The sequence below is a fragment of the Ictidomys tridecemlineatus genome, chromosome 13 (genome assembly GCF_052094955.1).
Source record: "Ictidomys tridecemlineatus isolate mIctTri1 chromosome 13, mIctTri1.hap1, whole genome shotgun sequence".
Classification (NCBI taxonomy): domain Eukaryota; kingdom Metazoa; phylum Chordata; class Mammalia; order Rodentia; family Sciuridae; genus Ictidomys; species Ictidomys tridecemlineatus.
Genome location: NC_135489.1, coordinates 56,591,707 through 56,616,665, shown reverse-complemented (window position 1 = coordinate 56,616,665; position 24,959 = coordinate 56,591,707). Strand labels below are relative to the sequence as shown.

At 38.9% G+C, this 24,959-nt stretch overlaps 1 protein-coding gene across 1 annotated transcript; it reads right to left on the bottom strand.

Moving 5' to 3' along the window:
• Positions 1-366: 366 nt before the first annotated feature.
• Rab12 (RAB12, member RAS oncogene family) lies at positions 367-23,271 on the bottom strand. Its single transcript, XM_013363624.3, has 6 exons — positions 22,740-23,271; positions 10,313-10,373; positions 6,449-6,587; positions 4,249-4,338; positions 3,446-3,550; positions 367-1,613 (listed from the first exon to the last, which is right to left on the bottom strand). The coding sequence occupies exons 1-6, from the start codon at positions 23,245-23,247 to the stop codon at positions 1,500-1,502; spliced, it is 1,017 nt and encodes a 338-aa protein (XP_013219078.2). The 5' UTR covers positions 23,248-23,271; the 3' UTR covers positions 367-1,499.
• Between the last annotated feature and the right edge of the window lie 1,688 nt (positions 23,272-24,959).

Sequence of the window (24,959 nt, the reverse complement as noted above, 5' to 3'; positions counted from 1 at the left end):
TTTGCTTTTCTGATATTGGCTTATTTCACTTCACATATCTTTAAGGTTCAGTATAAATCACATTTCATGTATCCATTACTCTTTCGATGTACACATGAGTTATTCCTTCCTTTGGCTACTGTGAATAATGTTGTGGACCTTGGTACAAATGTCTGAGACCTGATGAGTTCCTTCCGAGTACACACCCTAGAGGCTGAATTGCTTGATCTTATATAGTTACACATTTAACCCTTCAAGACTGTTTTCCACAGTGGAGGATGCCACACTTTTCTCATTTAAAATTTTAAAAAATATGTGGAGTTTGTGAAGAAAATTATCATATAATATGCTTTAAAATTAAATTATAAAGAAATGTGGCAACTCAACTGTCATTCATAAATACAAAATTTTATTTGCACTTCATTAGTGTAGAAAGACCACAATGCTTCTCATACCACAACACTCAGGACACGCCGAGTTATTCAAATACATACTTACTTATTTACCTTGACTAAACACAACAGTGCAGTTTAATAAAAGATATACCAAAGATAGAGTTCACAAATTCATTATCAGACAAAGGAAAAAAAAACTGAAAAAACCCAAAACAAACAAACAAACAAACAAACAAAAAAACCAAATATTGAACACAGTCTATGCTTAATAGGAATAGGCTTCACCATAAAAGGGAAAAGTTTTATCATTACAAAGATACAGGATGTTTAGGCTAATACATGTATGTTCTTTGATATAATAAAATGAATCTCTTTAAAGTTCCTTTAAACAGGATTTGTTTAGGACAGCAGCGTTGTTTTAAAATCTTTTTTTCTATAGTTTCAAAACACTTCTTTATTGAATTTTTGTCTTTCTTAAAAGCATAGGATACATCTATCAGGAAACCATGAGAGATTCTGTGGCCTCAGGACCAAGTCAAATCCAACCCTCTAGCTAGGAATATCCTATCATTACAGAACATTAATAAATAACCTTCAACAACAGCTATGAGTGGAGCTTTGCTTTGTGGCAGAAACACTCCAAAGATGCTACAGCTGGGGAAATGTCTTGTAAATAAAGAAAAAAGCACTTAACGTAGCTTTTTTTTTTTTTCCTCAAAAAGTCTTTAGTTTTACAAATTTTCTTTAAAACAGTAAGCAAAGCACCACATTCTCTCTTCTTATCAGAATATCTTCTGTCCTCATAGTATAATTAACAAGGACAATTATATTATTTAAGAAACATTATACTTTTCTTCTCTCCCATTCTTCATATTAGAAGTACTATGTTTCCCAGTGTATGTACACTAGACACTGGGGCTATGAATGAAATATAATTTGGAGGGAAATATGTAATTTATAACCCAAACTTACCCAGGATTGCATATTTGCATATTTACAAGTTAGTGTATAGCTCTGACTTGGATTACAAAGTGCGAAAGGAAATTGTCAAAATGATTGTAGTGCAGAATAGAATGTTTTTTCCCCTTTTCAGGAATCATTTCCACCTTGTTTCAAAGTAGGAAATCAACAACATCGGACATGCGGTCTTGGTGGAGGCAATTCTGGCGGGATTTCAGGTTCTGGTTGTAATGAGAGAATGCTATTGGACAACTCATTCCTTAAAATATCCAGAGGCATCTAAAGGGTAATGAGAAACACAAATACATTTTAACCTTATAAGAGGTAAATGTTTTAAAAATTGTACAATTATATTTTTTAAAAAGTGTTTTATAAACTCTCTGAAAGGAGCCAGAGGTGCAGATCTATGGTAGAGTACTTGCCTAGCAAATGTGAGGTCCTGGGTTTGATTCCTAGCACTACAAAAATAAGTAAGTAACAAAAATAAAAAATAAAACTGCAGTATAAAGCTCTATGATCATCAAAGGTCAATTAGACAAACAAAATGAAAACCTAGTTCAGGGTACTCCAAGTTACAATACGAACACTGCCCAGTTTATTTCATACCACATGGCGGAAGAGACCTGCAACCTCAACACTTACTTTCACAGAACCCAATATGATGAAAACTTACATTTTTTAAAAATAAATGAAATAAATGGTCTGCATTCTAAAAAGTTACATGCTTACTAAAGAAAGTAATAGCCTCTGTTGGCAATTACATAAAAATCACTGTATAAGAAACTTCTGAATTTTTGAACTGAAAAATTATAATTGTTGGTATCTGCAGATAAACTGAAACTTGAACTGAAAATATTTGAAAAAAAAAAATTGCACCTGTAATGAATATGCAGATTTTTTTTCCTTGTCATTGTTCCCTAAATAGTACAAACTAATTTACTGGGGTTTATTTTGGTCCTCATTGGTAAATTTCAGAATTATTAAAAAAAGCACACTCAGCAATAATTTTCCTCTCTATCAGATACATCATCCATAGCAATAATTTTGGAAGATTCTAGAAGAAAAAGCTGTTGAAGATAAATGCTGAATATGTGAAGTTTCTCATGAAAACCTTGCATAGCACTAACAATGAATTAAGAATCATAATAATCTGAGATGATTTAAAGTATATAAAAGGCTATATGTATGTTCTATGCAAATACTATGCTGTTTTATATAAAAGACTTGAATATCCATTGAGTTTGGTATCCTCTGGGACCCTAAAACCAATCCCTAGTAGATGCCAAGGTGTAAACTGTATAAATAGATTTAAATACTTATTAAAAACCTTTAAATACAAGTCTACAAATGCCTGAAAAAAAATACTGCTGCTCAATAAAGCTGTCAAACATTATTTCCCTGCAACCCAGCATTACCAAAAGGCCTCCTATAGGGAGTGGGGCGCCAAGAGAAAACAAGTGCCTGAGGCTCTCCTCAGCAAGGAAGTCTGTGTACTTTCCTAGGTCTCTACCCTCAATATGGAACTTAATTCTTATAGAAAAACAAGAAAAAAGAAAAGCAAGTATCAAGCAAACATGGTACTTAATTCATTCACTTACAGTGCTGGGGATGACACTCAGGGCTTTGTGCATGCTAAGCAAGTCCTCTAATCACTGAGCTATACCACCCTCCCAGCCCCACATTCCTTATCTTATTTTTATTCACTTTTACAGTGCTAGGGAAGGCCTAGCACTGGGTCTCATGCAGGCAAGACAAGTTCTCATCTACTGAGCTGCAGTCAGTCCTTCCTCCTCCTGGCATAATTATTCTGCCTTGTATAAGTCATTTCAAAGATAAGCAAAAATATTGTTCATCAATCCTAAGGACACCAAAAACCCCTGGATGGGAAACAGCTACACAGCAAGCTGTCTGTGCTGGTTCCTGAACCTAAGTAAAGTAGTTACAACTACTGTAACCCAGCATTACCAAAAGTAAAGTAGTTACAACTACTGTACTTAGGTTCAGGAACCAGCACAGACAACTACTGTACTTTTGTTTCTAAATAAATAATTTTCAGCAAATTAATAGCAATAAAGGAAACAACAGGTTTTAGATGACATATTCCTTTTTACCTTTTTCAGAATATCATCAACAAGTTTCAGAAATATCTCGTCCACATTGAAGTTGTCCTTGGCACTTGCTTCACAGAACCGCATCCCAGTTATCTGCTGTGCAAACTGAGAAGACACATGTAATCTGTTTTCTCTGTGTGAAGTACAACATGGACCAGTGTTTGTGCATTAGGCCCGGCTTCTGATGGGCAGCCATGGCCTTTGGGCTTCAGCTTTAAGGGAAGCAGGGACTCAAGGTCTGTAAAGACCTATTTATGCTCAAATGTTAAGATCACAAGTGCAGCAAATTCCTACATTATAACACACACACACACACACACACACACACACACACACGTACACACAAACACACCAAAATCCCTGGGATGATATTAGGACATTTAAGTTGAATTATATGCCTAAGGTTCTAAAAATATAATGTATCTGACATTTAAAATGAGAATATCATTTCTTCTCCATGATTGAATCCCTAGCAAAAGTTAAAGAAGTTAAATACAAAAAAAGTTAAATACACTAGAGTAATAAGAAAATCATGAAAGCAATTTTATAACATAAAAACATGTTTTTTTCCTGAAAAAAATGTCAGTTTAGGTAATAATGCAAGTACATAATAACATGCTTTATTTTCTCCACTTCAAAATGAATTTAAAGGAGTGGATAGAAGAAAAAAAGCAAACAAATGAGAAGGATGTGATTCAGTGACCACTACTTGATAATTATTTTGTAATTTAAAAGAATATGCAATTTATGAAAAAACAGTAAGATGCAGAATGCGGGAACCATGGCTTTCACCATTTTCTTACCTTTTCACCTTGCTGTCTGGTGATTTCTCTGTCCGATTCACAGTCCAATTTATTTCCAACTAAGAGAAGTTCAGCGTCTTCTGAAGCATACTGTGGAATTTCAAAGGTGGGTATTGTCATACACTAACAAAGTGAGGGTAAACTGGCACAGTATTTGTCACTCATTTACTTCTGTGCTCATTTCCTTCCATTGTTTATTAGCACCTCCTGAGCCCTAGGCAGGCCTGGTAATGGACAGAGCTCACAGAATTTTAGAAAGTACTTTTGATGACAGGCTTCCAAACCACCATGCTCTTGGCCTTTGACCTAACATTTCCCAAGACTCTGTCTTGGGAAATGATTGAAAAAGTAGGCCACACTTAAAATAATGGTCATCAATTGAAAAGGAACTAGAGTTCAACAAGATGGTTTAAGAATGAAATAAAACACAGTCTTTAAGCAAAAACAAAACCCTATGCTTTGGAAAAACACTTAATGACAAAGGAAGGTCCTCAAGACAATACTTAGTGAAATAAGCTGAAAGTACAACTAAATGGATCAAATCCCGGATTTTAAGTTTATCTTTGTGCTTTTCTTGATTTTCCAAATTTTATTAATGAAGTATCATTAATTCATAATCAGAAAAAGTCAAGACACATTTGTAAAATTTCTAAAATATTTAGGCCCAACAAATTTCTCTCTTTAAAAAGGTTAAAATACTGAGTAACTCATTTAAATTTTGTGTATTCCTAAAATTATTTGAACAGACTACATCAAAAGACATCTGAATTGTGTTGCCTTGGCAAGTTGCTTGGCCGAGTAAAGTATCAGTACTTAGCACATAGTGAGCACCCAAGGAATGACAGCTCTTGTACAATGGTAAAGTGCAAAACTCCTGAACCAAAGAGACGTGAGCATCGGAGCTCAAGTTCTTGGTAGATCCACAACCTCCAGTACCTAAAAGGGCCCTTAGGATTTAGGGCATTTCTTCCTTTGTATTTCTTTTTTATATTTTTTGGCTGTAGTGGGGATTGAATCCAGGGCTTTGTCTGCATGCTTAGCTAGGCAAGTGCTCTATTACTGAGCTCCATCCCCAGGCTTTCTGAATTTGAGATAGGGTCACCAAGTTGCCCAGACTGGCCTGAAGCTTGCCATGAAGTTTCCTTATGCACATGCGGACCATTGCCTTAAATCACTCTGCTGCTTTATCTCCCAAATATCCCCAAACCATATCCCCAAGAAGGCAAATTAAGCCTAGGGTCTGCTCCTTCAGGCTTAGTCTTTTGCAAAACTTGTTTTAGTGATTAGCATACTGTGTGGCTGACAAAATGGGCTGGTTGGGTATTACTTGGTTATAAGGAGAACTCAGTCTCCAGTGACCAAGGCCAAGTGTGGAGTGAGCTGAGGGCAGGCACCCCACCTAGGTCTGCTTTATGTTTTTAAGTCTAATTCTTTAACACATTTCAAAGAGGTACACACTGAAAGCTAGAAACGAACATTCCCAACATCATCAATAAAACTATAGACAAAATACAACTAGGCTTCAATATAATTTGTACATAAAATCCAAATTTGTAATAGGTGTGCTAGTGACATAAAGGAGTTATTGCTTAAGGGGAAGAAAACCCTCAAATTGTGGTCAGTTCCATACTAACACATCTTAGCCCAAACTGCATTTTCTAAATGCACATCTCCCAGAGAAAACGTGATTTACATCAATTATGCAGACACAGGTCTTCTGTATATAGTCAATCATGAATCAAAGGAAAAAAATCTCCTGATCAAAAAGAGAATCCAAGAGATATATACAATCCCAAGGGCAGATGTCCAGGTGAGGCCCCAGGACAGCCCACAGGCACCATGAACAAGGCCATCTCCTCAAGTGCAGGAAATGAGCATCTAACTAGCCTTTCTGCAGAAACATGTATCCAATGCCATGGAAACAACTGTGGACAATAGACTGAGCATGTTTGGGCTTTAAAATCAGAGTCCAATGTACCAAATGAAAATCCTAGTTTTATTATTTATCAGCTGATTCTGGATAATTTAGATCTTCACTGACTCATCTATCATATAGTACTAAATACCTACCTGAGGGTTATGATATGAATCAAATGATGTTTATTTTGCAAAATCATGCTCCCTCCTTGTGTTTCCAGCTTCTTTCACAATTGATACCCACAAACAGAATTCATATTGGATAGAAAAATACAACATATACCTTATCAATCATCTTCATCCATTTTGGCAAATCATCAAACGTCTCCTTCTTAGTGATATCATATACTAATATGATCCCCTTGGCACTTCTGTAATAAGCTGAGGTAATGCTGTTGAATCTCTCCTGACCTGCTGTGTCCCTAGGAAACAGCAGCAAAAATCAGTTCTCAAACAACAGTGAAAGCAAGCAAATCCACATTCCAGCACAAATATGTATTCTGATCCTGTTTATTTATGAGGAAACATGAGAAACATGCCTATCTCCCCACCCCCCCTAGCCAGCAGGAAAAATTCAGGCTGACTTAACTATATGAGATACAAGGTATCTTTGCATATGCATTAACTAAATCAGATGCATGGAGCTGGATTATGAAGCAAGATCAACAAACTATGTAGAATAACCTTCTTTGAAAAGTCAGAGAATCAGCCACAGGAATGTTATATATCACAATCAAAATATGTGATCATTTATTTTTTTCAAAGTGAAACATAGGAAATGAGCTTTTTAAATATGGAATTTACAAAGCAATCTCCAACAATTCATCATTCCCCATTTTAGATCATGCCCTAATTTCTATCTTTTTGTGTCTGACTTTGAATAGTTGAGGTGGAAAAGCATGTTCCTTTAAGGAACTATTCCATATTCCCAAAATATTTGGGGTGAGAAAGTCTTTATTTTCTATTTCTCTCAAAAGCATCTTTACTTATTTCCTTTGAACACTAAATATGTTATCATGTATGGTCAAAGGATTGGGTTAAAGAAATGCTTCCATTCAACAATTATTTGTTGCATCATAAAAACTCCACAAAATTAAATTTCAAAAAATTAAATTTCAAAAATTTTAATAACAAGGTAAAGCACTAATTATGCCTCTGTCATTCCATGAACTTGAATTTTCACAGAAATGATAAAAAGCTGATTTATTTAAATATGCAGTTTACTGATGCAGCTAAATTATCATTCACTACAGCCAGCAATTTCCAAATTGAAACCTCCTGCAATTCTGTTTTCCCAGTTTGGTATATAGCAATGCTTAAACAATGCATGTAAGTGATACAGTTACTAATTTACAGGGCAAAAAATCAATTTTAGCTACAAAATGTTCTGCTTCTTACAAGCAGAGAATTAACTGATGCAAACCTAAGAACACCAGTTGATTTTAATCCTATGTAGGAGACTATTTTATGGCTTTGGTCCATTTAAACAATGACTCCAAGTTCACTGTGAATAATTTCCCAGAAAGTATTTGAATATAAATTCATGAAACTATATCCTAGTCAATACATTTTAGCAACACCTACATTCAAGTTCTTGTGTACACTCATGTAGAAATACTTCTCTAAAGATTAGAAAAAATATGGCTCTTTTTTGACCATAGATAATCAAGGAACTAAAAAATGTGGCAATGACAAAATGTGACATAGAACTGTGACAAAGACAATGGCAGCTTTGGGTACTTAAACCTTTAGGGCCCTCTCTATAGTGAATGTTTTCTAAGATGGGCTATAAACAAAAATGAACAAGAAAAAAATGCATTTGTTCTAACAAGCCCCTCTGAAAACTGATAGGTGATATGACTGTGATGGTCCTGTGTCCCCTTGAACTGTTTCTGCCTCTAGTGACTGCTTCCATGCCCTCAACTAATGACAGTGAAACACAACCACACAATTGTACCAAACACGTTACAACAGCACAAGGATTGCTCTTTTCTCCAAAATAAGCCATGCATACAGGTCAAGCATCCCTGAGCCAAAACTTCAAGCTTAAAATTCCATATCTGACCTCAAGTGACAAATAGTAGTCAAAATGTAGGCATACTAACAATAGTGTTTAAAATTACCTCCAGGCTATTATGGTTAAGGTGTATATGAAACATAAATAAATTTCATGTTTAGAACTTGCATCCCACCTCCAAAGCATCTTATTATATTTATGCAAATATTACAAAGTCCAAAACATTTCTGGTCCCAAGCATTTTGAATAAGAGACAATCAATCCATATTTTAAATATGTAAAAAAAATGATAACCATGATTCCAATATCTCCTTTTAATCTATTGCACAGCAAAAAAAGAAGAGAAAGATTTTTTCCCCCTTTGTTCTTTTTTGCAGTGCCAGAACCTTGCACATGCTAGGTAAATTCTCTATACCAAACTACACCCTAGCAGGTTTCTTTCATTTTTTAAATAAAACATTTCAGAAGATTAAAAAAAATCTTATTTTAAGTAATTATATGATTAACAAAGTGGTTGGAATATTGTGGACATATGATTCACTGTTGAAAACCCCTTCAGGAAAAGACAAGTCCTACTTCCTAATTGAATCACTGGAATATTCCATGTAGAAAACTTGAAAATCAACCTTTCAATAAATCCAATGCATCATCTCATTGTCCCTCCATCCATTATTCTTTACCAATATCATATTGACAGCTGATAAAGCTTGAGGAGTGAAGAGTCAAGAGGGAAGCAAGAGAGTTGTTTTTGAGAATGTTTTACATTCAAGGGAAAAGCAGTCTGAGTACACCGTGTGGTCCTGGAACCCATCATCACTCTCTTCTCTGTGGACTCGAATTCTCTAAGGAGGGCCCACCTAGGTCAGTCAGAGGCACTGCAGCCAAACTCCAGATGTATGCAGTGCCACCAGTACAGTCTTGGTGGGTACAGGTCCAGGAAAGCACCTTCGCATTTCCATATATTTTGACGAGCAACAATGTACAAGATAAACTTTGCTGCCTTTTCAGGGGCTAGAATATGATATACCTACTTTTTGTTATTCACTATTAAGCTTAGACTTTAATGTTGCATAATACAAGTCTAAAACAAAAATATGAGACAAAATAAAAGCCCCAAACTCCTCAATGTGGGTTATGGAGTTGCAGATGTCTAAATGAAGGTATTACCTCAGATACTCGGAAGGCGATCAATGCTGGCTCAGCTCCAGCAGTGCCCCAGACAGGGACATGGATGAAGGATGGAGACATGGCACTAACATTCAAGCGTTAGATGACCGGCGATGCCACAGATGAAGCAGCGATTAACGAAGATGAAAGCAAACACACACAGATGGTGGACAGACAGTCAGAGCTGAGGGTAACCTGCCGAGAGGAGTTAGTAAGCTGAGTGTACTGCATAGGCATCATGAAAAACATAATGGCATCCTCGGCACAGCTCAGCTGTGCCACTTCTCAAGCTCCAATGACCAGAGCCTATCCTTTCTTCCAGAGAGGTCTTTGGCAATCTGAAATACTTCTGAAAGCTACCCTTGGGCTGGTAATAGAGAAGAGAAAGATGTGAGTGCCGGACATAGTTAAAATGCAGCTGGTGTGGTCTCTCATTCTGATTTGAGCTGAGAAAGGAGCTTCTCTTCAGGAAGGGCCTCTGGATTCACTTCTGGTAGGCAGAAGGGCCACCTGCAGGACAGCTAGAAGGGGTATGCCTGTGCACAGCCCCACCCTGAACAGTTCCCAGGTGATGTGCCTTCACCTCCTGCCAATCTGGTTGTGAATATAGTGGGCTCTCTTTGAATACTACCACACAAAATAAAGACATGAAGACATGCATTTGAACAATGATGTTAGTGATGGCAGTTTTGAGATCATGTCAAATGATTTAAAAACAGAGGTGTAAAGCTCCCAACTAGCTCTCATGAAAGCAACACAATACCTCATGTGCAAATGCAGTCTGAAATAAGGAGATGCTGCTAAATTCTCGGTTGAAGGAAGTGCTATTTATCTGATTTGACAATGAGCAAAGGAGCAGAAAAGTAGGGGAGGTGAGCCAGCTCACACAGTTCATTTTAGTAGACAAGTGTGTGGATTGTTAAATACACACGGCACATTACAGGGGCATACTCTGCCACTTACCATATCTGCAATCGAATTTTCTTTCCTCTTAGCTCTACAGTTTTGATTTTAAAGTCAACACCTGTAAATTAAACAAATAAATGTGAAGAAAAACAAGAAAGAGACAATTTATCATTTTAAAAAAATCCTATTTGTTTTGGTATCATTACCACAGAAATAAAAGAACCAGCATCACAAAGTCGAAGGACAGGGCAGAAATGCATGAGGATCTGCAATTCCAGGTAATCCTCACGTTCTACACACAACTGGCAAAGTCAACACCTGTTGCGTTTCTTCTGAACCATCAATTTAGCATCTGTTCAGAATATAACTTATGACTACCACAATTCAACATAAAAGTCATTTAAAAATCATACTTAATAATTACATAAGCAAATGGTGCTATCTTGAGGAAATTTCCCATAGGGAACACTGGAAACAACCTGGATTTCAAACAGCCTTTTGGTAATTATCATATTAAAATTTTCAACACTCATAAAACCTTTGGTAACTATCAACATGATTTATTTATTTATCCATAGAAAGAGGGAGAAATTGTTATTAAAATTTACTTATACAAATTAACATCAAATTTAATTTGTATTCATTTTAATATTTATTAATCAAACCATCATGTATCATCTTCCCTTTTTAATTTGGCCCATTAAAACTAAATTTTTATTTGTATTTGTTTGTATATGTTACCTTACATGCCTTTTGGTTAAATAGAAGACTTTGAGATTTTTTTTTTTTAAACAAAATTTTCACAACTAAGAAAAACAAAGGGGATGCTGGCTAAATGTGAGCACTAGAAACATTCCCTACTTCCTGATAGCTTCCTAAGGGGATGACCCCAACCACTGACAGGTAGGTGGCCCATATGTGACAGTGGTGTGGTAGCAGCAGGAAGCATGGGAACCCTGCCTGTTTCTTGACCCTTCATTTCTGACACATGAGGCAGCAGTAGTCAGATGAGTTCTAGGTGGAGAGAAAGCCATGTGACTGATTTTATAATTAGTAACACACTGTAGATATCAGTGCCAACCAAAGACATGTTTATAGCCCTGTGGGTGAAGGGGAGGCCCTAGTCTATACGATAAAGAAAAGCTGTACAAATATGAAACATCACAAGAAAACAAGCTACAAGACTTGAATACATTTCAATTCTTAATCCCTCATTCCAGACACAATTTCAAATGCCACTGGACAAAGCTGGTTAACTCAATTTCACTCTCATTTCTGAAACTGATTTGCTTTCCAAAGTCAAATGACAGACTGTGTTGAACCTAGAAGTGGGTCTATATAAAACTAATATCTTTGAACAGAGTTCCTTAACCTTCACCACAAGGGAACAAACAGCAAACTTCAAAATATGTCTCTCAGACTCAAGTAACGGTGAGGAGACATCATTATGTTCTACTTTTAAAGGTACAGCTGAATGACAAAACACTACCTGCATGATATTAACCTAAAGATTTCTTTGCTGCCCTGTTACTTTGCAATGGAATTAACAAATCAAATTCATATTATTGCAACTACTATCCTATTGCTCCTTTATTTCCAGATAACTTCAAATGGGTTTGTTTTTAAAATTTCCATTAAGAGAACTCTAACTTTTAAAAAAACTTGTCACAGTGACTGCTACCTTACTGAAAAGAATTGGCAGGTGATACCTCTTTGAGTCGGCTTCCAATCAACCAAGAGAATCCCTGGAGATCTCCAGAGTGGGTCCATGGGGTTTTGATTATGCCTTTTTCTCTGCTAAGAGTTGTTGAATACTTTCAACCAACATGAACCACTATCAATTTTCAGCAGTCCTACATGAGGATTATTTTTGAAACCACAAATGAATAAAAATAAAATGACATGGCATTAATGTTCAAAATCAGGAAATAAACAAAGGTAAAAGAATTATGAGTCTGTTTAGCCAGCATGAAGACTATTTAGTTTAAGTGAGTAGATTAAAAACAAAAACATAACAAAATACCCAGAGGCTAAGTCCAAAATTCCATAAAAGAAAACAGCACATTAAAATAGTCCTAACCACCCCTAATAATGTGTAATAATTGAAAACTTGATCCAATTTATGGCTTGGAAACATACCTTTGTATCACAGCCAAACAATTTTAAAAATCTTTTTACATCAAAAATATTTCAATGTTACCTATTTGTAATATTTGCATGTCATAGAAATGGCCTCAAATATTTGACATCAGCTTTAGGAAAGGTCAGCACAGAGACAGCCCCTCATGGGGGAGCAACTCCTAGGATATTTAGGGATTCAAGGGTGTGGCTCAGTGGGAATCCTTGGGTTCAATCCCTAGCACAGATCCCCCTCTTCCCCCTCCTCCCAAAAAAAGACAAAAGCAAGGGATGAAAAGGTTGTGACCTTAATTGTATCTATAACCTTGTTAAAAACCCATGTTCTACAGGCTTCTTGACTAACAGGGTAGCGAGTAGTCTCTGCCACCCTACCAGTCAATGGGAATAATTCCCAAAAAGCTTAGTCATACTGATCTAAATTAATACACCATACACTTGTCCATTAACTACCTTTCTCTGCTGTTCTCTCTTCTTAGGGCACCTCCTTGTCTGCCCAGAAATCTTTTAAATCTTAGATTTCCCACTGGAATCATTCTCCATCCATCAGTAAGCTCTCACTCGTTATCTATATCCCCAGCTTGTGAATCTGAACTCTTCTAGGCCTTACTGCATGGATCCTTCATTGGCCTCCCCTACTGAATATGTGCACTCTGAGGATAAGCTATCTTTGGCCCCTGAAATGTAGGATATTGCCTGGTGTTCAATAGCAACCCAATGAATTGGATAAATGGTCGCCAACTCCTACCCCAGTACCACCCTCTCCATCAAATGCTATATATACACGAAAAAATGCTAAGCATTTTTAGAAAAATTAAGAAAATTCAGGACTGATTAATTTTTTTTAAAAAAGGCATGATATGGAGACAGGATGGACAGGTAGAATGGAATAGTGAATGCAGAAATGTCTTTGTGTATTGACATTATTTCATTTCTCATAATTCTTGAAAGGAAGGGGCTCATCCTTTCCCCATGTACCCTTATCCCTGTGGATTACCATTTCATCACTTAGATGAAGTAGTGATATACTAAGCAGATTATTCTGGTAACAGGAGCTTACCTTTCTTTAAGCTTACCTATTTTATGGAAGCCTTTATTATGTTTTAATGAGCTTCCAGAAAGGACCCAGGTTATGGTGTTATCATTCCTGTGATCAATGGACTTAGTCCGCTGTATTTGAATCAGTATGACTTGTCTTTGACCTTAATTTCCTTAAGCAATAAGGACAATGGATATCTGTTAAGCACTCTGTCTTGCATTCAACCCAGTCAATACTCCTACAGACCAATGAGGGGGGCACTATTACACCAAGGCATAGACTGTAAGTGGTAATTTGCCTGTGGTTAAAGCAAATACTAGCAGAACAATAGAATCAACATTCAAGTTTATACCACTGCTCATAATGAAAAGTTGTTATAGTAAAAATCACATGGGTGGAAAAAAATGAAATGTGAAACATTCTACAAATGGCCCATGATCGTAAGTGCTGCTAAAGAGAAAGCTTTGCCTTCCTCTTAGTTGTCTTTCATAAATCTCGCACTAGCATGAGGAATTGGTATACTTAGCAGTGACAGGACTTCTCAGTCACCCTCAAGACAAACATTTCCAAAACATTTGTTTCCTTTTTCTGGGCCATAAGAAGTTACAAAAATGAAAATAGCAAACATTTCTTTTTTTATAATCCTTTCCAGCAAAAATAACACTATGGCCCATGTCTGTGAGTATAGCTGAATGGACAGTCTCCTTCTTCTAGGCCCATTTCTGTTCTCCCTCACCAAAGACCTGGAGTCTGTACCACACAGACTTAACACTTTCAAACAGCAGGATTCTCAGAATCAAGTAAGTCTTCACTCCAACAGTGATTGTGAAGTTGCTGCCAATTTACAGTGATCATCTACATGCTGTTTGTACAGAGGCTTTCCTTCCAAGGATGTAACTTACATAATGTCAACCAGTTTGGGACATGATATTCCTTAAGGAGAGAATTTCAAGCATTTTCAGTGAGTTGACAATGAGAAACTAAACTAAGAAATGAGTCAAGGTCACAGACAGAAGTGAATCTAACATAATAAAACAAGTGGCCTGAAGCTGAGGCCAAAGATCTGCCAAAACTATACCACCTAGCAGAAGAATGCAGACTGAAAGTGTTCCTTATAAAGGAAAAGGCAATGTCAACTTACTGATACCAGACCTATCCTTCAACTCCTATACCACTCCCAGAAGTACCCTAATGAGTGAAATCGTATGTACCTATTATCTGGCTTTTCCTACCTATACTATGTGTGAGAATTAAATGAAACAGAAACTACTTTAGTATTGTAACTGTAAAATATTGCAATCAATTCACAGGTAGGTACTATTAAAATAGTAAGACCACCATATGTCATTTCAAATACTCAACAGTTTAAGATCTACCCCTCTTTCACTTCAGGTCACACAAATATAGACCACCTATGTGTGTCTCCAAGATGCAGAAGCACAAGCACAGAAACAGCCTTGCACTTGACCTGAACACATACACAGCATAGTTGGACTACATCGGCAGGGTGAAATTGGGAGCTCTGGGCACTTGCTCTACCTGGAGACCATTGCATCTCAAGGACAGTTACATTTTCCTGTAAGTATTTGAGAGAATTTCAGAGACAGATGTTTGTTTCCTTCATTAAACAAAACAAAACAAAAACTAAGAACTAACTCCTTCTTGGTGTTGTTCTAAGAGATTAATGTGCATTATCTCATTGCAGTGCATTCTCTGAATCACTTTATGAGGTAGAGATTAAGACTTTCCCCATTGTATAGATGAAAAAATGGAAGTCAGAGAGGTGTGTAGGCTGTCCAAGGTTTTGGCCCTGATAAGTCTTTAGAGTGAAGATTGGAAACTGGGCTATCTGCCTCTAGGATGCACTCATCTCATTCACCATACAGATAAGAAAGGAGAGGAGAGAAATGGGTATGGATACATATTTAACATTTAAAAAGAACTTTGCTCTGCTAAGCAAGTATAATATAGAGTTAGATACTTTCATGGCTGGCAAGGCCAGATTGTCCCAGAACCAGGAGGCCTTCTCCTCTCCGTGGCTATGGAAAGATTCTCTATCTGAAAGGCCACTACCCATCATTTCCAACTCTTGATGAAAAAGTAAAGAAAATATTAAAAGAGGGGAAAGGTGTCTGTGAGAAGTGGGAGACAAACAGTGGATCATGAACATGTTCTTCATATACAAAAAAATACTAATTTTACTGTAGTAACAACTCAGAATGGGTCCATGACAACACAAGAGCTGTCAGGAAGACTGTATATTTATGTATTTCACTGAGGTCATGAGCTTCACTTTTGATATTTCATATTCACCTGCATAATCAGTATATGTCTTTAAAGGATAGTGTTTTGGGGAGGGATGTTTCAGAGTTTCTACATTTGTAGTACAAATAAGGAAAAGAGAATGATAAAAAAACCTTTTCTGATCAGGCACAGAGGACACTGTATCCTCATTTATTCCCATTCCTTTAGAGAGGAAAGTAGCATAAGCCTCACTTCCCCCATCCCCATCCCCTTTTGTGAATGAAAACTCAGGTAAGTCACCTGCCTAAGGACATACTGACAACTTGTGCAGGGAGTAGAACTGCAGCTTGCCTGCCTGTAGAACCTACACCTCCCACCTACACCACCCAGGACGGAAAACTCTGGTGGCCAAGGGAAAAATTTTGTTTTCCTTTCAGAACGAGAAATTAGAAGTGAATATTTGATTGTGGGTGTGTGATTCTTTAGCCAAATCAACAGGGTATTAGCCAAATCAACAGGGTATTGGGCTTGAGGAAGCGTGCGAGAAAGAGGGTGAAAAACAGGACAGCTTCCGTCCCACAGGGGCCTGTACCTTCACCCCACCCAGGCTTCAGCACTAAGGACTGGGACAGCCTTCACTGTCAGCTCCTTCCTCACACACCTGCCTGAGGTAGTTTGTTTTGTTTTGTAAACAAAGAAAGTATTACACAAGCACTGCAAAGCAAACAGTGGAGTCTATCAGATTGGGGGGAAAACAGGAAAAGGGTTTTCTATGGAATATATAGTGTTTGTTAAGCCAGTGTTATGCTTTCTGGCTTTAAAGGATAAGGATTAAAAATATTAATAATCACTCAATTAAGGGTAGTATTTTTGGTCTGTACCTTTGGTCTTTGAAATACTTTCCAAATGTCAAAACTGTGCAATAGAAGAAGAAAAAATAATCCTCTGTTGAAGTACAATGGTGTTCGCCTCTTTTTCAACATTTCATTATGTTTCCTTCCATGACTCACTTCCCTCCTTGAAAGGGACAGGTAAGCTTCGCACCCTATAAAATGGCTAGCAGAATGGTGTCTTACATAAATAAGAACCTCTTAAAAAACAACTGAGTGATAACTGTACAAAGCTATGTTTTCTTTACTAGTTCAATCCAATGCTTAACCGGAACAATGTATTTGGCACCCTAGGCTAGAGAGTAATTCAGATCTATCATTCTCAAAGGAACCTATTTCCCTTTTATAGCAGGATCTATCAACAGACTGCTTCTGGCTCATTCCACACACTGGAAAGAAGGGCCATCTCTAAGAATGTGGATCTCTATCAAACATGAGGAAACCCCTCCCCTTCACTGTGAAGCAGTGAGGGGAAGGCAGAATGCACTTGGAGGTAGGACTTTAGAGTCCCATTCAATGGGAACAAGCCACCCCAACTTAATCTGAACCCTTTCCCTGAAAGCTACTTAATTCCACAAAAGGAGACATTGCACAAGTCTAAGTCTGCATTAAGTTCATTACACAAACCCAGTCATGCAATGCAGGGGACACACAAGCTCTTCTCCTGCTCATACTCACTCCTCCCTGAGGCATCCTGTTACATCAATCTGGCAGGGAAGCCCGTGAGGTTCTCTCAGGAGGGGTGAACAATACTGGAGGACTGTGGTGTCTGGCTTTTGGAGTGGGAATTCTGGACAATTTTCTCTAATTCTCTCTTAAGTAAAACAGATTGGTCATAGCTTGGAAGATTGCATATAAATACCAAGAGCAAAATAAAATACACAGTTAAGAATCAGACATTTCTTCTGAGGTTTCTAACACAAATCTCTGCCCTAGGTTTCCAGAATACAGTACAAGCAATTTCCTTTAACAGTCATTCTGCTGCTTCCAGGTATACAAACTTGTGACAATATTTTATCCATCATGTCACCTAATATTCTAGGGCAGACCCATAGATAGCCATTTTCAAAGAGGACTTACATTCACCTGTTTCTTGGATCCCCTCAATTCTGCTGTTAGATCAACAGCTGACATGGCTAAAAGGTAATAACCTGCACCCATCACTTTCCCAGCAGGCATGTCTTCTGCAGGGCCCCGCCCTCAGAACAGGCACCCTCATCTCTACAGAGACTGAATGGAACAGACAGGTAAAGACATTCAAAGGGCTGTGGCCAGTAATCAAGTTAAAGAGCACTCCCTGAGGTACTGTTATCTTTTAAAACCAGACATTCTCAGGGGCCAGGTTAGGAAATTCAATGTATTGCTATAAATGACAAAAAGGAAGAATTAATATTCTCAGAGCAAAAGTTAAAGAAACTTTTAATTCCAGTATCTCATCTTTTGTGTGTGTGTGTGTGTGTGTGTGTATGTTTATTTATATGCATTTTGGTACTATGGGCTGAATTCAGGGGGCACTGAGCTATATCCCCAGTCTTTTTTGTGACAGGTTCCTTGGAAATTGCTTAGAGTGGCCTTGAACTTCTCCTGCCTCAGTTTTCTAAGTTCCTGGGATTACAGGTGTGAGCTATCATGCCCAGCAACACACACACACACACACACACACACACACACACACACACACACATATTAATTTTCATTCTAAGTTGTCATTTTTGGCAAGTTGGTAATAGTAGATTATCCCCCCCCCCCAACATTGCTCTTTGGGCAAAATGGAACTGGCAATTCTATGTTGGCCTTTAGCATTTAGGAAATTTAACTGCCCAGAAAAATAAGAATTCTAGCTTACACAGCCTTAAAGCAAATTTTCCTATATTTTAATATACTTGCTTTGGAAAAATTGGGAAAACTTTTATGCTTCACATATACTTTATAAATATAGCCTGAGGGTAACTTTATAGTACTTTTTTTTTTTTTAAAGAGAGAGAGAGAGAGAGAGAGAGAGAGAGAGAGAGAGAGAGAGAGAGAGAGAATTAATATTTATTTTTTTAGTTTTCGATGGACACAACATCTTTGTATGTGATGCTGAGGATCGAATCCGGGCCGCACGCATGCCAGGTGAGTGTGCTACCGCTTGAGCCACATCCCCAGCCCAATATAGTACATTTTAGTGTGCCTGTGTTTCTGACTGTGATTTATCACAAGAGGTCAGGTGATGTTTCCATTTGGGCATCATGCCTATACTCAAAACTTTCTGGTTTTCAGATTAGGAACATTCTACCTGATAAAAAATGCAATTCTTAGAGCATTATTCTGCCATGCAAAAGTGACAAATGATGATAGGGGCATTGTTAATGAAGGTCAACTGATACCACAGAACAATTACATCACTATCTTCACAGGGCAAAGACCAAATTAGAAAACTAAAAAGGGCTTGAGTATCTTACTTTGTGTGTGTGAACAATCAGTATTTTCAACAAAGGAAAGTCAATTTAAATCCTAAAGTGATCAAGAACTCAGTTGTAGCCCTGATTACTTGCTGACCAGCTATGACATCGGGTAGTTTGTGTACATCACTGATATTTTATGTACTGTTTTGTGAGATGGGGATAATTTGCAAGACTGCTGTGATGTCTTTTGCTGTACATAGTACATGTTCATCAAATCACAAAGACTACAATAGAATGTTACATTTTATAGACACAGATAACTAAATTACTTTTCCAAAGTCACAAACTAGTAAATGGCAAATATGAAAGCAAGAGCCCAGATTCCTCAGTCTTACTTGTTTCTTCTAGAGTGCAATATTGTCAGAACAAGGTGGGGTCCTACCTGGCAAAACTATTTCAATCTAAACAAAATTGACAGCTAGCTTCCAATAGTTATGTAGAAACAAAACAAACACTTTTATGGCTTATTTTGAAATGCACTTTTAAAAAAGCTTATTTGTACTAAATCTAATAGAGTCAAATAGGAGAAAGAAAGACTTATAATTCAGTGTTGCTAGATAGAAATGGCTTCTACATATTCTACCCAGAACGTAATCGCATGAATGTACATATGCATACATGTACCCAGATTCATAGTAATAGTAGTGAAATATGTTTACAATACGGGCATTGCTATGGAAAAATAAGTCAAGTAAGTTAGATACTTGTAAATTTCCACAGCAAACTAGCTTTTTTTTTTTCATTTCTCAAACTTTAAAAGCTACTCCTGTATTTTAAAAAATAACCTGTCATGTTATGCTAGTTATATCAAACTAAGTAACTGAATTCCATGGATACAAAATCAATTTGAAAATCACACTCCATTTAGATAATTTCCATTAAATAGATCAGTGATTAAAAACAATCTTTGTAGCTTTTCATACCTTTGTGAATTTTGAGTATCTAAAAACCAAATCTGTTTCTGATTTGATTACCAATAATAAAAAAAAAAAAATCAACATTTTGCGCATTTGTCATTTTACACAATAGTTCATCATCTCAAATCCCTAAGGATTTCCACTATAACCTGTTACAGAATGCCTAAGGAAGTCTCATTCACTTTAAAATGCACTTAAGGAGATACTTATCTAGTTTCTGAATTACAGACACCTTTGCCTCAGCAACCTGGGTCCAGATAGGCATAGGGACCTCTGCTATCATGAGCAGCAGACATCTACAAGCCCTGACATGGGAAAGGCAAAACTGCCCCCACCAAAGAGAAATCTTTCTTTAAGTGGAGCTCACTCTAGTGCATGGAGATGAAACTGGAAAAACCAGCCTCAGAAGGACCCTATGAGCTAACTGCTTAAAAGGTAGCCACAATGCTACACCACACCCAACACTGTATTTAAGTAGCACTTTTTCTAAAGGAACTTGAGGAATGAATTTTTCTTCATAACATTCCAGAGAGGAAGGCTTCTCTGAACTAACTTAATCCTTACTCTTAGTCCCAAATAGGAGGTGCTTTAAATAGAAGGCTTCCCAATTATTGTCTCTAACATTGCCCTTACCTGTAATTGCCCTTAGCTCCCTAGGAGCTCTGATCCACTTCTAAGCAAAGCCCATGTCCTGTTTCCTACTGAATCCCCAGTGGGCAGAATAACACACAGCACACAGTAGGTGCTCAACAAACAACCTAATCACTGGAAGGGATACATGACTCAGAGGCAGAAAACTTAAGGGGACTTGTTAGCTTTCTTAAAATGTGTTCATGTTCTGGACCAGGCCATGGATCGTCTTCCTTCTCTGAACCTCCCATAATTAGAAACATTTATTGAATCAAGTACTATAGGCTACATATGGAGGAAACAAAAAAATGACAAGAGGAAAATTCAACCACACTCAGGGCGGGAACATGGGTAATGGGATCTGTGTGTGTATTCATATTTTTTAAGGGAACAGAGAAATAAACTGCTGGTCTCCTTGCCTCTTGGTTTCTTGCTCATTCCCAAATATTCTATGTAATCCCAAATTAGTTTCACTGTCTTTGAGTCAATGCCTTATTAAGAGATGTTCCAGATGCCCACTGGACAGACACATGCTTCTCAGAATAACAGTCTGAACCTCCATGCATACACACCTGTGTCCCCTAAAGTCCCTAAGGAACCTTTCCCAGAAGTGAGGATGCAGCTCCATTGAACCTATGTTAGAAAACCATTCATCATCTCACTTCTCACCCATTCTAAAGCAAACTTCATTAATCACACAGCTCACCCACATGCACTCAAGTCTTCATAGTGATCCACCTGTTAGCAACTGCATTCATTTCTCTTCAGTAGACATGCAAGTTTATTATCTCATTTTATATGTGTGTGGAGCTATTAAAAATGAATAATTCTAAATTGCTTTTACCTTTATGTCAGATACAAAAACAACATAAAACTTATTTCCTGTACTCTTATAATCCAAAATTGGGTATTTGAAACAGGTATAATTATGCTATTGAGTTTTAAAGTCATGTTCCCAACACTAACATTTAAAAATAAACAGGGTATAGAAAGCAACATTATTTCCAAAATGATTAATCCTAAAAAAAGCATTACAGGAAGTTCTCAAAACAAAACAAAAATACGAAAATTGGAGCTTTAATTTTCCAGTAAGACAGTTTAAATGCAATAATATTTTGTTACATGACACTTTAAATCCAATTCATCTCAAAACTGAAACTATGTTTTGTTACAACTCTAAATATATGTATCAGTATGTGGAATGATACTTTTAATTCTGCATATGAAATCTCCATAGTAGTCAATGTTTCTTGGACACCCCCCACATCCCTCTTGCCAACCATTGAAGATGACTGCTCTTTATTCTGAAGAGACATCCCATTCACAGGGTTCCCCTACCTTTGGCAGCTTTTAAGGGATTTTCCATAGAAAGAACTGTTGTCCACACCCACATGACAAACTTCAATGACAAATCCTGTAAGTCTGAGTTCATTAAAAAAATTTCCCTTGCAGTTGCAGGATTAGATCCTGAGGATATTAACCTGGAGCCTTACTGTAATGTTTACTGTATTTGCAGGTCACCGGATTATATGAGGTCAGGGATAAATACAGAAGTCCCTCTGCCAGACATTTGTAGTTAAGACAAGAAACTTAAGTGTAGTTTTTGTCTTAATAGTCTCTATAAGGAATTTTAAACTTCATTTCGGTGCATTCGTGAACGTGGTCTCAAAATGAGGAAATAAACCCCGGTTCATTCCCCCCCACAAGGCAAACCTAAGAGGTCAAACCCCTCTATCAATGACCCAGGAGCTTTAACAAAAGATGAGTGGCCTTTCGCTTTAACTTCTTTCCACTGCCTGTCTAATCCCCACCCCCGCTCGCAACTCAGTTTTCCTCGGGTGAGTCTGGAAAGGGCTGGGAGTTTCCGCGGAGACGGATGCATCGCTCTGACCTCCTGCCCCGGGCCGTGGAGGGTTCAGGAGATCGCCCAGGCTCTTGGTCAGGACCCCGCTTCCCACCCGGGACGCGAGGACCGGGGGCTAGGGACGAATCTCCGTAGAGAAACCCAACGAATATCGGTCTGGCTTCGGGAATGGACTCAGAGGCTTCCACGAAGTTCCCAGATTTCATCGAGAGGCCCATACGCCAGATGCAAGGCTACCCGGGCCCCTACAGCTGGAGAAAGGCCCACAGCCTCGAGGAGAAACTAGGCCGACAGGCGACCCACCGCAGCTCCCTTACCCACGGTGGACTTGCAGGCCTCGCAGAAGGTGTCGTCGGTGAAACGCTCCATCAGGCTGGTCTTTCCCACCCCGCGGGAGCCGATGATGATGACCTGCAGCTTGAAGTCTGCCGGCCTGGGGGGCTGTTTCCTCCGACGCGCCTGGCCGCCGGTCAGCACCGCGAAGTCCGCGCCCAGGCCGCCGCCGCCGCCGCCGCCCCCGGCCCGCCTCTGCAGCGCGGCACCCGGATCCATGCAAGCATACGGCTCGCGCTCGGCCAGCCGCCCGCCCGCCTCGCGGCCGCGCGCCCCAGGCCCGGGCGCCCCCTCGGCCTCCGCCGCGCGCGGGGCCCCGGCCCCGAGCTCGGCGTCCGCCCACTCGAGAGGCCCCGGCGGCCCGCGGGCTCCCCGCTGTAGCTGCGCCGCTGGCCGGATTCCCGCGCCCCGCTCCCCGCCGCCGCCGCCGCCGCCGCTGCCGCCGGGAGAGGAGGAAGGGAAGCAGCTACTCCGCAGCAGCGGTAACAGCATCCCGGACGAGGAGGGGCAGGAAGCGCAGGCGCCAAGGGGCGGGGCCGCGAGGAGGCGCGCGTGCGCCCCCTGCCGACTGGAGGACTGCGGTCCTGCAGCTGAGGGCTGCTCTGTTGCCTTCTGGCTTTCTGCTCTTTTCCTGCTTCCTCCAATTCGCTAGCTCTTGCTTCCCTGTTTGTTTCTGTCGGCTGTTTTGTCTTTTCTGCTTCTTTCATCCTCTCTCTATTCACTCCTTTCCCTACTTTAACTGTACACAGTCCCCAACCATTGTGCACTTTTATTAGATGTCTCTCCCTATATTTTCTATACTTTCTTGAATCTCTAGGCTAAACTCAAAAGTCTGGCCAGGGCCCGCAGAGGTCCTGAAGCCAGGCTTCCGCATCACGCAGTGCCAATGATAGGTTCTAGTCTAATCCCACTTTCGAGCATAAACACCACTCAGGGGTGGAAGCCCCCGGGGCACCGTGTTGCTGCTTGGTATTGCACTTTCCACGGAAACACAGGAAATGAGTTATCTTAACTCCATTGCTGCCTCTCAAAGCTCAGAAATTTTTATTCCGTTTACTTTTTAGATTTTAAGTAATAAATGGCATGCGCCTTTGAGGAAGCAAGTGAGTCAACAAACTGATTAGGAGACTGAAATTCTGAAAGTTTAGGAATTAAGGACTCGGTGCTATGTTTTGCCTTTTGTAGTTGAAAGGATTCATGCCTACAAATCACTGGGTTCATGCCTTGCCAGGGATTTGTTTAGCAAATTCCTCAGCGTGAACTTGAGCACTTGGGAACACAGGGTTCTAAATATGATAGGAGCTGGCACACTTGCACAGAATGATCACGTTGCCCACCAAATTTCAGCTGTATTTAGAACTAGGTTTGGTAATGCATAGTGCGTGTCTGTTTCACTACAACCTGATCTGTAAAAGTGTCATTGCTCCCAAGGTGAGTTCGAAGAAGTTTACATTTATGAGGGAAATATTTGCTTTGCAAAAACAAGCATGCTATCACAAATTGAAAAATGTTTTAACAGTTTTTTTTTTTTTCCCTGTGGTGGTGGTGGTGGTGGTGCTGGGGATGGAACCCCAAATGCACTGCCACTCCCAGTACCACAGGACAAGGAACTGAGTTTCTTTTGTATTCTATAGGAATGACACTGATAACCTGTTCTTCATCTAGTTGTCAGGCAAAACCAACCTGTAACCCTTGTAGTCTGTTATAAATCCTAATTCACGAAATAAAAATAAAGTATTAAATTGATATATGACCCCCAATAACCAGACTCCCTTCCACAAGGCCCAACTCTTAAAGGTTCCACCACCTTCCAATAGTGTCATTGGCTGGCAACCAAATCTCTAACACATGGGCCTTTGAGGGACAATTCTAAACCATAACAAGTCCTGAGCACTAAATAGTATGTTCTTCACTACCGCTTCCCCTGCCATGTGTAATTCAAAAGAAAAAGCAAATGAAATTCAACAAAAATTTACAAAGTTGAATTTCCGTAACCCAGAAAGATATATTGAAGTCCTAACCAGAGTGCTTCCAAATGTGGCCTCATTTGAAAGGATCATTGAGATATGATTACATTAAGATGAGGTCATACTGGAGAAGGGTGAACCCTCAATGCCATATCACTAGTGACCCTATAAGAAGGAGAGAAGAGACACAGATTATACAAAAGGAGAGAGCGCCATGTGACAACAGAGGCAGAGACT

Excerpts from the sequence above, each read along its gene's own strand:
- Rab12 (XM_013363624.3), bottom strand. The coding sequence starts at position 23,247 with ATGCTGTTACCGCTGCTGCGGAGTAGCTGCTTCCCTTCCTCCTCTCCC. Across the intron at positions 4,339-6,448 it reads GGATGAAGATGATTGATAAG|TATGCTTCAGAAGACGCTGA; the intron begins GTATATGTTGTA and ends GAAATTCCACAG. Across the intron at positions 1,614-3,445 it reads TTGATGATATTCTGAAAAAG|ATGCCTCTGGATATTTTAAG; the intron begins GTAAAAAGGAAT and ends ATTACCCTTTAG.